Here is a 13,437-nt window from a genome sequence, read left to right on the forward strand (position 1 = left end):
GATGCTATGCATCGTCTCTGCTCAATAATACAAGTTTTATTGTAATGTAAAACTTGCACTATTATCGGCATGTGACGATGCATAGCATCTGGTGAGAGATGTGTTTGTTGGCTCCTGGTGACCACGAAACGACGCTATGTGAGACCAGATTGATGTCATTTTTACCTCTTAGATAGTACTGTGGAAGAGACAAGGTAGTTTAGCAAAATAATATCCTCCATATAAATCTTTAAAAAAAAAAAAAAAAAATTATACTCCTTTATTTATAATTTTCAATTAATTACTACATTTTTAATCAATTTGATTGGTTTCTTATATATGATTCAGTAACATTACTTATGATATCGGCTCAAATCGTGATGACAGAGTATTACTTGATTGAATAATAGTATCTCTACCTATAATTTGTTTGCGGTAAAACTTTGCGAAAGTATTTTCCCTACGCCAGTTACCACGAGATAAAATGTCTTCAATAGGTGTATTTTCGTACCAGTTAAGGGACGCCACAGCCGATCGCACACTACCCGAAGACGCCTGGATGCCAGCGTCTTTCAACATAGACTTTATCCAATTGCCAATTATAGTGCGTGAAGCGGCTTGAGAGTGTCCGTTTATAGTAATAAACAGGGCATCTTTACATTCTGGCCTACGTCTCTGCCTGCTTAGCTCTATTACTTTCCTTATCCAGTAAACAGGGCAAATAACCGTATTATCGTGCATTAGAAGTTTCCAACCTGATTGCCTGTAAGTTGACGTATCGGTCTTTGAACCAAATATTGGTATTAAAATAATATGATCACCACAGTCAAGGAGGTGATCTGCAGTTATTTTCAATAAAGTTAGATCGTGAACACGTCTTCCTGACGCTAGCAGTAAAATACATGCCAATCTGCGAGATGCTTCAAACAGTGTTATGTTAACAGGATTGTTAGACTGTAGCCAGGCAATCAGGTCACAAGGGTCCCAGACAGTTGATTTTACTAATTTCGGTCTATGAAGAGAAATAGCTTTCAATATATGTTTAATTAAGAAGTGTGAATTTAGGTCTTCTTTACTGTCCGTTTGACAAAAAGATACAACTACCGACTTATGTACCAAAATGGTGGAATAGGCTAATCTTTCCTCCAGACACAGATACGCGAGATATCTTGCTAAAATATTACCATTTGTTGATCTAAAGTCTAATTTATTCACTGAACACCATTTTTGCCAGCGAGCCCACGCTGGTTTATAAGTTTTTAAAGTGGACTCACGCCAGCTTGATTTTAGAAGTGATTTCTCACCCTCTGACCAATCGCTTGTCATCTGCCCCCAGCCCCAATCTTCCAGACTAAAAGTCTCATGTCCTGGACTCGCGGGGGAGGCCGTCCGGTGTTCTGGTCGATGAGAAACGATTCCAGATCCCTGATCCTCATCGGCTTGCAAACTGCCCGACGTTGAAGGTCGGCCAGCCAATAAGCTTTTTTCCATAACGGTGCTACAACAAGGAAGGTCCCCTCGGCAGAGTTGAGATGATGCAGTACTCGTGGGATGAGGCTCGGAGGTGGAAATACCCAAGCAAGTTGGTACCGCCAAATCTGGCTGAAGGCGTTGATATAATGTGCCGCTGTGTCCCTCGGGTCCCTGGTCACATATCGCTCGACTATTTTGGTCCTCTCGGATGCAAACAGGTCTATTTGTGGGGTTCCAAATCTTCGAAATATTGCTTTGAGAGCCGGTTGTAGCAAATGCCATTCCGTCGCTTGTTTGCCTCTCGATAGATGGTCGGCGATGTCGTTGTATTTGCCCGGTAGGTACTCCGCCACTAGTGAGATGTTCGACCTGTCCAGGATTTTCAGAAGTTGATAAGTCAGGTTCAATAATGCTATTGATCGCGTTCCCCCTTCGTTCCTTATATATGCGACAACCGTTCGATTGTCTGTCTGTAGGACTACATGACGGCCCAACAGTTGCCGCTTGAAGTGTTGAATGGCAGCAATTATGGCGTACATTTCTTTGCGATTGCAGTGCCATGTCATCTGCTCTCGGCTCCACTTCCCAGACACTACCTGATCGTTCATCTGCGCGCCCCATCCGTAATCGGCCGCATCGGTCGTTAGGTAGTGGTGAGTCTGGGCCTGATGAAGGGTTCTCTTCGTACGACCGTTGACCATTGAGGAAATCCACCACCTTAGGTCCTGCGCAGCTTGAGGCGGAATCGAAACAGGATGGCGTGGTGGGAGCCTGTGTAATGTTCGTGCAAATCGCTGAAGTTGTCGACAGTGGAGCCTTCCCCTTGGCGTTACGAAATTCGCAAAATTGAACGTGCCTAGTAATATTTGAGTGTCCTTTTTCGAGACCTTCTTCCTGTCTAAGGCTTTCTCTGAAATCGATACAATCGTCTTTATCTTCTTCAAAGGGATTCCTACAAAGTTCTTTCTCGTATTCCACACGAGTCCCAGGTAATCCAATTCTTGGGTCGGTTTGAGGATCGATTTCTGGTAGTTGATGGTCCATCCCAATTTTTCTAGGAGCTGTGTCGCAACCGCAACCTGAGATTCGAGATGTTGCTCCGACTGATTCACCAAGAGGAAATCGTCCAAGTAGACCACGATCCTCATGCCCTGGTCCCGCAGGATCTGTGTTACCCAGTTCGTCAAGGCTGCAAAGTTTTTGGGAGCGCAGGACAGACCGAATGGTAAACACTTCATTTGTAGAACCTGATTCTTGTAAACTAGCCGGAGGAATCGGCGATGACTTTCGGCTATGCTGACGTGGAAATAGGCCGACGATAGATCCAGCTTCGTCATCCAGTCTTTTTTCTGTAGGAAATGTGGAATCTGATGATGTGAGATTAGTTTGAACTTCTTTGGGACTATGTGCTCGTTTAATCGTTTTAGATTGAAAATTGGCCTGTCCGATCCGTCGCTTTTCTTCGCTAAGAACATGGTTGAGAAAAAACTGGGGCTTAGATGTTTTTGATTTGGTACTTCTATTACCCCTTGATGTAATAAAGTCTGGATTTGCTGGGTCATTTCGGGTGTTTGTTTTGTCTCGAAGCGACGTAAAATCTGAGGGGTTGGCATAATGAGTGTTGGTTTGGAGGTAAATGGCAGATGCATTCCCATTATTATTTTGAGAAGAGCCTTCGGAGCTCGCAACATCTGCCACTGCCTGCGATACGCTCGCAGGCAGCCCCCGTAGAAGTGGTGAGGTTTTGAGTCATCTTTTCTTGTTGGTCCCCCCCTCCTTTCGAAAGGGCTTTTTGTCCTTTTGCGAATGTCTGTATTTAGACCCATTGGTGTGTGCTCTGTTTTCTTTGACTTTTTGCCCAAAGGTTTTCGGTGGAAAAAACCGAGGATTGTTCGTAATATCCTGAGATGGGCCTGGATTTGTCGTAGGTTTTGGCACCGATTTCTTCTTATCCTTCTCAAGATTAAACCATGGGCGTACCCATTTATCAATACCTCCAGTACTTTTGATATATTCTTGTAATTGAGATTTATCAAAAATAGCTTCAGTACTCGGGGGTATTTTACGCAAACCCTCCCGTAGTATCTTATTAGGAAGCTCCGTCAAGATACGCTCTCGACGATTCTCTATGCATTCGGCACGCTTACCGCAAACGAGTTGCATAGTCTCCTCGTCCGTTTTGTGATATTTAGAAGAGGCATTAAATAACTCCGTTATTTTATCAAACACGCTAGTTGCCGACAGAACGGTTTCAGGAGAGGCCGCCCAGTCAACGAACTGTTGCAGATGTTGATGGAGATATTCCCGTTGCGCTAAAAGTGCATTGCAAATCGCTGCTAAAGATCGTTCCGTGCTAGCAATATAGTCTTTTCCTTTAACAAATTGTCTCAATTCGTCATTGACGTCGAGTTCAACGAAACCAGGAGTAGCACAGTGCACTTTTAGAGCCTCTGTGTATCTAATATCCTTCCAGTGAGGGTCACCAAACTTTTGCAATCGTTCGAGCTGTTTTATGCGGTTCGGATCAGCTTTAGGAACCTTGGGATCCTTAATGGATGTATTGACACTATCTAGTTCAAGTTTTCGACCTGGGTTGACGATTGCGGCTGCGGGCCGATTTAAAAAACAATCGTTAACCGTAGTCTCCGGGATATTTGAATTTAACGGTATTTGTGCACTTGCTGGTAACTGCCCCCCAATCGGCAACTGAGACGCAACGTTCGAGTTACATTGTGAGTAATACGCGTTATGCATCATCATGTTAGTGATCACACTCATCTGGGTCATTAGAGCATCAAAGTTAGAATGGTGCATCTTACCGCGCTTTCTCTTGACTTTCCTTTCGTTGTCATCCTCCGAGGATGAAGACTCCGCAGAACTCGAATCGCTGGTCGTCTGGGCTCGCCGCTTTCTCGACGCTCCGGCCGAGGGGGGCGTGTGCTCCGCCTTTTCATCTGAAACGTGAGTGAATTCCGGAACAGTATCACTTTGCTCACTATTGCTCATATTGTCCCGGGGTCACGGGTTTATGAGCGTTAAAATTTTGAAACAGCTATCGACAAATAATTTAATATTGAAAAGTTTTTTGAACGTTTGCTAATTATTTGTCCAAGTTTCTTATAATGTGAACACAAATTGTGATAAATTGCAATTAAATTAACTTTTATCTGAGATGCTTTAATCTATTTGTATAGTTTAAAGTGCAAAAAGTAAAGACAAGTTGTCTCACCGAGAAGTAACGACGCTATGAGGTAAGATTCGCAGGTAGTCAGCGACCTCCAGTGGGTGACCACGTGACAGCCGAGCGCGCCATCGGACGAAGCCTGTGATTGGTCGATGGCGAGGCGGAAACGGGCTGTGATTGGACGACACCTAACCGGAAGTACTACGCACTCTCACCAGATGCTATGCATCGTCACATGCCGATAATGTGTTATTTACAATACTTAAGGTAGTTGCCATCCATGTGGCATTCGATTTTTCCACCCTGTATAAAGAAGGACACATACAAAATTAATGTGTGCTATAATTTTTAACATACCTATTCAAAAGGTTTAAATATTAATTTATTACTTATTACATATTTCTATTAATTCAATATACCTAATGTAAATCTGATGTGTGCTATAATATGACATACCTATTCAAAATGTTAAATATTTAATTTGTTATTGTTTCTATTAATTCAATATAGTTTAAAGTAATCCGATGCGTGCTATAAATGTGACCTAATCCTGACAGAATATAGCATACTGTGTATAATTTGCATGCTACATAAAGCAGAATATGAAGGATCCTAACTATATATTGTTACAAACGCATACCATTGTAACCCATATTCAGCAAATAAAGTAATTATTATTATTATTATTATTATTATTACGGTAGAATGTGGTACGTAATGATATGTCTACGGTAGGTGGTAGATCTAGAAAAATAACGGTAATAGATCTTTTCCGTAATTACGGCGTGGTTGGAGACACTGGTTGCGGCCGAAGAGTCCTCAATGAAGACCGCAGCTCGGTAAGTGTATCGTGAGGTAGTCCACCAATAAGTTGGATGGATGACCTGGTCTAGACGCGGGTTCACGATGGATACAGGCCGCTTCGTACCGCAAAACGAGGCTACTTTGCACCAATTTTTGCTCAAATTTCGTAATCTTTGATTTATTTAAAAAATATTATGCTGCGATATGTTCATATACGTATTTATGTAAAGTAGATCCACCTACTATCATGCTGGCTTGCTTAAACTACGTCATAATGTTGTTTTATTATATACTAGCTTTTGCCGCGACTTCGTCCGCGTGTACTTTAGTTATCAGGGCATATGTTTTAATTAACTCCCGTTATAATTGTGACATTTGTATCTGTGTGCATAGCGAAGTACTGCCGTAAACGATAGGTAACAGTTTACTAAAGTACTTCGCTATAAACAACATTTTTTACCAGTTTTGAAGCTAGTTTATGAAAAGTTTTATGCAAAGCACGAGAGTAAATTAATTATCTCGTGTGCTTCCGGCGAGAACCGAATCTTACTCTAGAACCCGAATTATATATTCAAAATTGCACTGTACATAATAGTTTGTAAATTAGTTAAAAGATAAATAAGAACGGATAATCACACAAAAATTACGCTTATATTAATTATATTATTGATTTTATTATGCACAATCCAATGAGTAATTTTTAAGTTAGGTACCTACTGCATAATTATTTGCAAATTTATTTCACACATCATTTTAAATATCAATTTAATTTCCACATTTTAGTTGTACATTTTGTATGAAAAACCCCCTCCCCTATTGAATTTGCCAACACCATACGGATCATTTTAAATTGTAACCAGCTATATTTTTAGTCTAGAAATAAGGAAGTATCATAGAAACTCCCCCCTAATAAATCGAAAGCTACTTCTTCTTTCTTTATCTTTGCCTACGCAGATCATTTTTATTTTTAATCAGGACCCTGTAAGTATACCAATTTTCATAATGCTAAGTCCAGAAATGAGAAAATTTCTATACAAACTTTACCCCCCATTTAACCCTTTTAGGGGATTTTTTTCCATTTCACCTAGACAGATAATTTGTCATTGTAATCGAGAACTTATATACCTATTTCCATACCTCTAAGGCCAGAAATGGGAAAATTTCCATGCAAACTTTACCCCCCATTTTACCCTTTTAGGGGGGAATTTTATCCATTTCACTTACACAGATATTTTTTAATTGTAATCGAGAACTTTTACACCTATTTTGATACTTCTAAGTCCAGAAATGAGAAAATTTCCATACAAACTTTACCCCTCCATTTTACCCCTTTAGGGGGAATTTTATCCATTTCACCTAGACAGATAAGTTTTAATTGTAATCGAGAACTTATACACGTATTTTCATACTTCTAAGTCCAGAAATGAGAAAATTCCATATAAACTTCACCCCCCCACCATTTTACCCCTTTAGGGGAGAATTTTATATCCATTTCACCTAGATAGAAATTTTTAATTGTAATTGAGAACTTATATACCTATTTTCATACTTCTAAATCCATAAAGGAGAAAATTTTCATACAAACTTTATCCCCCCATTTTACCCCTTTAGGGGGGAATTTTATCCATTTCACTTACACAGATAATTTTTAATTGTTATCGAGAACTTATATAGCTATTTTCATACTTCTAAGTCCAAAAAAAATTCCATACAAACTTTACCCCCCATTTTACCCCTTTAGAGGGGAATTTATCCATTTCACTTACACAGATAATTTTTAATTGTAATCGAGAACTTATGCACTTATTTTCATACTTCTTGGTCCAGAAATGAGAAAAATTCCATACAAACTTTACCCCCCCATTTCACCCCTTTAGGGGGGAATTTTATCCATTTCATCTAGATAGATAATTTTTAATTGTAATCGAGAACCTATACACCTATTTTCATACTTCTAAGTCCAGAAATGAGAAAATTCCATAAAAACTTCACCCCCCTATTTCACCCCCTTAGGGGATGAATTTCTAAAAATCCTTTCTTAGTGCTCATTTACATCATAAAAAGAACCTCTGTACCAAATTTCAAGTTTCTAGGCTCAGCGGTTTGGGCTGTGCGTTGATCTATAAGTCAGTCAGTTTCTTCTTTTATATATATAGATATTAAAACTTTAATTTAGGAGCAATGTTACCCGGCGTTTGGGTAACTAGCTATTGAATTTAATTTCATTCATAATTCATACTAGGACGTTTGGTGTTTTTTTACCCCATCATTATCATTGCACTCTGTCTTATCACTGTACGGCGTCTGACAGGAAAAAAAAAGAAAATGTCGAAGCAAAAATTGAAGTTCTGTGTTGCCACTTTATTGGGAAGTGTATCTGGTACCGGGACTTCGACCTGCAAGACTTTTAAACAAAATACAGAACTGGAGCATAGTTACCCAGTTGGGGGCAAAGTAGCCTCGTATTACGGTACCGAAGTAACTGGAGGTCCATGGGGGCCTATGTCTCACAGCTGGGCACAGGCCTTCCCTCAGAATGAGGCCTGAGGGCCCAGTGCGGATTGGGAACTTCACACACACCATTGAATTACTTCACAGTTTTGTGCAGGTTGCCTCGAGATGTTTTTTTTTTTTACCGTAAAGCTCGTGGTAAATTTCAAATGTAATTCCGCAAATGAATTTCGAACAATTCAGAAGTGCGAACCGGGGTTTGAACCCACGATCCTCTGCTTGAGAGGCTAAACCACTCGGCTACCACGGCTGATGAGATGATGATGATGAATATTTTTTAGTACAGTATAAATAAATATTTTAAGTGACTTTACGGATTCGAGAGGTCCCGGAGCATATGATGCAAGCTGCTGGACTAGCAGCTTTAATCAGGTCATGCCTCCATCTCGTTGGTGAACGTCGCTGCGTTTGCCGTTCTGCGGGCTCCATTCAAGAACTTTTTGGTCCCAACAGCTTTTTTTCCGTACTATACGGCCTACCCAATGCCACTTCAACGAGCTAATTCACTAACTAAGTATGCCGGAACTAAATAAAAGCTTGTAAGTGAAGAATACCGGGAGACGAGCTGTCGGTAGGCCTCCAACAAGATGGAGCGACGACTTGGTTAAGATCGCGGGATTAAGATGCGGAAAGCACAAGACCGGTCTGAGTGGAGAGCTTTGGAGGAGGCCTATGTCCAGCAGTGGACGTCTTTTGGCTGGCATGATGAAGTAGAGAATACTGTAAAAAACTGTGTGCTGTGGACACAGGGAACCAATTTGTCGGCCGCCCGGGACACACTTGGATTAATTAAAACCGACTCGAACCTTCCCCATGATCGTAATGCCGTTGTTCCCATGCACTTTCTACTAACCGGAATATAATTAGGAAGCTGCTCAATTATTTTACTTTTACTAATTAATGAAAACGTAGGAGAAATGGGAAATATAATTTTTGAGAGAGGGAGGGCGAAGCGCGAGCGAAGCATTTCTGTTTCAGCTTGGGTAAAACGTGGTTACGTGACTGTGTGAAATTTTGTAAGCAGATTCCTTAATTATATGGATTTTATAATGCATACAGTTTTTATTGATAGACAGTGTTGAAGACAAAGAAATTTGGTATACAAGATACCAGTGTAACGCTTCACACGCGTAAAGCATTAAAATCCAGCAGTTGAATTGAAATACTGGAATTTAATGCCCATGGGAATTTCCAAAATGTATATCGTGATCTTCATTGATGTCGCACTAAAAACAACTGTCCGAAGTTTTTCATGAAAATTAAAAAAAAATGTCATTTTCGTGATTTTATTGCGATCCCGCGAGAATATTGACATAAATATTTATTCCAGATGTCCAGCAATGGACAGACCAAACTTAATTTAAATCCTTTTAAAGCTGTTTTATAAATATAGTAGGATGAGAGCTGCATCAGCAAATCCATAGCAAAGTGGCAATTTAATCAATCAGTAAACCGGATTCAATTACAAAAGCAATGCACTTTTACGTTTGCAGTTAATTAATTGCACCGAAAAATTTCGACTACGAACACTACGCCTATTAGCAGCCATTATGCTGTATAGTAGGTTTTTTTATCAACAAAGCGCGAAATAAAACGGTTCCAAGCCATTTGCCTTACAAAATAAACTGCCGTTCAGGCATTCAGTGACCTCCGTAAATAGCTTTTAGCTTCAAATAAAACCTTTATACAAGTTTTTGCGAATATTTTAAATACGGAATTCAAATTTTTGTTGACGCTAGTTTTAGCTACTGTTACCGACACTAGTCAGCAGAATGCTTTATTCAAGAGAGAGATGTAGTACCTAAATGTTATTGTGCCATAGTTTATATATTGGACAGCGAGTTCGATTAAGCTCGATAACTGCTACGTTTCTGAAAGTGTTCCATTGTTCAACAACTTTACAGATATTATCATCATCATCATCATCAGCCGGAAGACCTCTACTGCTGAACAAAGGCCTCCCCCTTTGAACGCCACAATGATCGACAACTCGCCACTTGTGGATGTTTCCCGCAACTCTCACGATGTCGTCAGTCCACCTGGTGGGAGGCCTGCCAACGCTTCGTCTTCCGGTTCCTGGTCGACACTCGAGGACTTTTCTTCCCCAATTATCTGTTCTTCGAGCGATGTGGCCCGCCCATTGCCACTTCAACTTGCATATTTTTCCAGCTATGTCGGTGACTTTAGTTCTTCGACGAATTTTTGTATTCCGAATTCCATCGCGGAAACAAACTCCAAGCATAGCTCTCTCCATAGCTCGTTGCGTGACTCTGAGCCTCTCTAAAAGGCCAAACAGTCAAGGACCCCGTCTCAGCGCCATAACTACCATTACCACTCTAGCCTTCATCACGGGACGATAAAATGAGCACCAAAAATGATGTTTGAAATTTTAAGTGTTGAATCTTATTATTTTTGAGCTGGTTGCGATTTTGAATGGGTACCGACTGTTGAATTTTGTAAGATGACACAGACTAATTGATAGGTTTGTTTTTCATTTAACATGAAACTACCATGAGACTCACTCATATTAAAGTATGTGTGTGTGAGTGCGCGTGTTGCAGCAGCCACCGAGTCGCGTTCCTCCCAGGGGAAGGGCTACGAACTAGCCCGAAACATGTCGGGCTACTTAAACTCGATTTAAGACGTTATCCGGATTAATTTCATTTAATATTGTTTTTCATTTTAGTTTAATTTTACTAAAGTATTTGAAGGCAGTAAGAGTTTTCTTTATTATTTTCAACTGTATTTGTTTCTTTTTTTAAAGTTCAACAGTCGGGACACATTAGAGTTTTTGAGCGTCACGATTTAAACGGGTCCTGACTGTTGAACTTTAAATTAGCTACTTAACAGAGTTCTAGACCACTAGGCTTATTTTCTTCCTTTTAGTTTTGGCAGTCGGGTTTTTTGATTTTTACAATTTAAATGTTTTTATCGATGTTATCGACAAATCGACAGTTGTTTATTTATTTGTACAGTAATAAACAATCAAAAAATACATACATTATATAGATTTTACTCAGGTTAACTTTTTTATGAAAATTAAAGACGATACCTATGCTCAATCTGGTTTGATTAAAATTCCTGCGATTGTCCTGTGGAAACAAGCTTGAGATGGTAATGTTAAGCCAAGCTCATCGACACCACTTAAACTTTGAGAGCCTGTTCCGACTTTTCGGGTGTCGGATCCGTTTCGTGTCGGATGTCGGTCATTCCTATAAAAAGTCGTGTCGTGCATCATATAACCTAACCAACAAAAAGTTGCAAGACCCCCGACATTGTCACTTCAAAGTTCAATATCTCAAAAACGGCTGAACCGATTTTGATGAAACATGTCTAAACACCATCGCTAGAAAACCTGACTACAAATAAAAAAAAACCGGCCAAGAGCGTGTTGGACACGCCCAAGATAGGGTTCCGAAGCCATTACGAAAAAAAACAAGTAATATTATGTGCGTTATAACACAATTAAAAAGTCTTAAATTCTATTAATAGAAAAAGAGCGTATCTTCACTGCACTTACGTCCTTTTGTTGAGAAGCGCAGTTTTTCTGAATGACAGACAGATGGACTTGACGAAACTATAAGGGTTCCGTTTTTGCCATTTTGGCTCCGGAACCCTAAAAAACCGCGTTCAAATCGGTCCACCCGTTTAAGAGCTATGGTGCCACAGACTAACACACATAGCGGTCAAACTTATATCACCTTGCGTAGGGGGTTAAAATGTTCTGCCACTGGAGCATCCGATTAAAATGCAGGCCCAACATACGACAAGTGGGAACCAGCTCTGACGGGAATTTTCCTAAGCAACCTAGCTGCTGTTAGCCATGCAAAATCCTCCGAAGCGTTCCCTTTGACCTCTTCAGGAGCAGAATTTCCGATAAATTGCTGTCTGCGAGCTCTTACACAGGGTTCTTGAATTACGGATTGATTTTAGAAAGATGATTAATAGCGGAAAAGAATTGTTAACCTTTGCTCATTTAGTTTTTATTTCCCAGTGTTTTATGAACCCGTGACGCAAAATGAGGGCTGTTGTTATTTTGACACCAATATGTGTCTGTTTGTCTGTCTGTGACATCGCAGCTTTCAATTGGATTGGAGTTTTTTGTGGTGGTTTTCAGCCATGTCTCATTTAAATCGGTTCAGTTATTTATGGGACATTGAACTTTTAAATGTCAAGGATTTTCATTTCTCTAAATTATAATTATTATTAATTTATGCTGTTTTTAATCCACGACGCAAAAAGTTGGGTGTTATAAGTTTGACCGCTATGTGTGTCTGTCTGTCTGTAGCACTGTAGCTCTTAAACGGGTGAACCTATTTGAAAGCAGGTTTTCTAGCGATGGTTCTTGGACATCTTTTATCAAAATCGGTCCAGCGGTTTTTAAGATATTGAACTTTAAAGTGACAATGTCGAGGGTTTTCCAACTTTTTATTGGTTACGTTATCGATTTTCCCGAAGGGGGATAAATGGAACTCTATTACTGTTGCAACTTCAACTTGCATTATTTTTTGAGCTTTATTTAGTGACTTTAGTTCTTCGGCGAATTTCCCAATTCCGGATTATATCTCGCAAAGAAACTCTGAGCATACCTCTGTCCACAGCTCGATGCATGAATTTGAGTCTATTCTAGAGGACCACAGTCAAGGATCACGTCTTAAAGCCAATAAGTCATCACGGCAACACACGCTGGCCGATGACTCTAGTCTTTGTGCACTGCGATATTCATTCATTCTACGAGAAGACACCATGAAGTTTCAAAGATTCTCGACCTATGCCGTCGAAATTCGTTGCTTTTGTTTTATACTTACTTAGGTATAGCTAAGCAAGTATAAAACAAAAGCATAAGTTGAAAAAACAGATTTACATTGTTATTATTTACTTACAACTACTATTATTTTTAACTCATTAGACTCGCTATTTGGCGTAAGGGATCACCAATGCCACAATACAAACAGTTGGCAGTAGTTTGACTCAGCCGTATTCTTAGAATTTATACCTACATTTAGGCGGAGCGCTAGGGTTGGCGTCTACAAAAAGAAAAACAGATGTGTTTAGATTTTTATTGTATGTGTGTAGTTTTAAGGGTTGAATAAATATATTATTATGTTAATTTTGTGATTATTTATTTATTAATTTAATAATATTAGTTGGTAACAGAAAAAAAAATTGCGTACATTGCGGCAAGTTTGGTACGGCTTGTTGTTATTATGAAAAATTAGGCCATTATTAAATGTACCTAGACCTATAATAGTTTATACCAAGCGCAGCACTATAGCGTACATTACGGAATCGAAACGGACGCGAATAGAGCGGGAGGCGCGGCACAGCACTCGACCAGCGACCGGACTGCGCAGCTCGCGGCGTGGCACTGCGTAGTTTTGTCTTGCGAAGATTGGCTAGCGGCCGTGTAAATGACGCTTGGCTGTGTGCGTGCGTCGATTCAGGCGCTAGTATAAAGTCGTTCTACTGCCTATTACTTGTATTGT

At 39.9% G+C, this 13,437-nt stretch overlaps 1 protein-coding gene across 1 annotated transcript; it reads right to left on the minus strand.

Moving 5' to 3' along the window:
* Nucleotides 1-1,301: 1,301 nt before the first annotated feature.
* Nucleotides 1,302-5,289, minus strand: LOC141433023 (uncharacterized). The gene is made up of 5 exons (XM_074094855.1): nucleotides 5,277-5,289; nucleotides 4,682-4,807; nucleotides 4,272-4,406; nucleotides 2,305-2,917; nucleotides 1,302-1,821 (listed from the first exon to the last, which is right to left on the minus strand). The coding sequence occupies exons 1-5, from the start codon at nucleotides 5,287-5,289 to the stop codon at nucleotides 1,302-1,304; spliced, it is 1,407 nt and encodes a 468-aa protein (XP_073950956.1).
* Between the last annotated feature and the right edge of the window lie 8,148 nt (nucleotides 5,290-13,437).

The sequence above is a fragment of the Choristoneura fumiferana genome, chromosome 11, assembly GCF_025370935.1.
Source record: "Choristoneura fumiferana chromosome 11, NRCan_CFum_1, whole genome shotgun sequence".
NCBI classification, from domain to species: Eukaryota; Metazoa; Arthropoda; class Insecta; order Lepidoptera; family Tortricidae; genus Choristoneura; species Choristoneura fumiferana.

Coding starts and splice junctions, on each gene's coding strand:
- LOC141433023 (XM_074094855.1), bottom strand. Junction 4,407..4,681: donor CATAGCGTCGTTACTTCTCG/GTGAGACAACTT, acceptor CTCACGTTTCAG/ATGAAAAGGCGGAGCACACG. Junction 2,918..4,271: donor GAAAGTCAAGAGAAAGCGCG/GTAAGATGCACC, acceptor CCATGTTCTTAG/CGAAGAAAAGCGACGGATCG.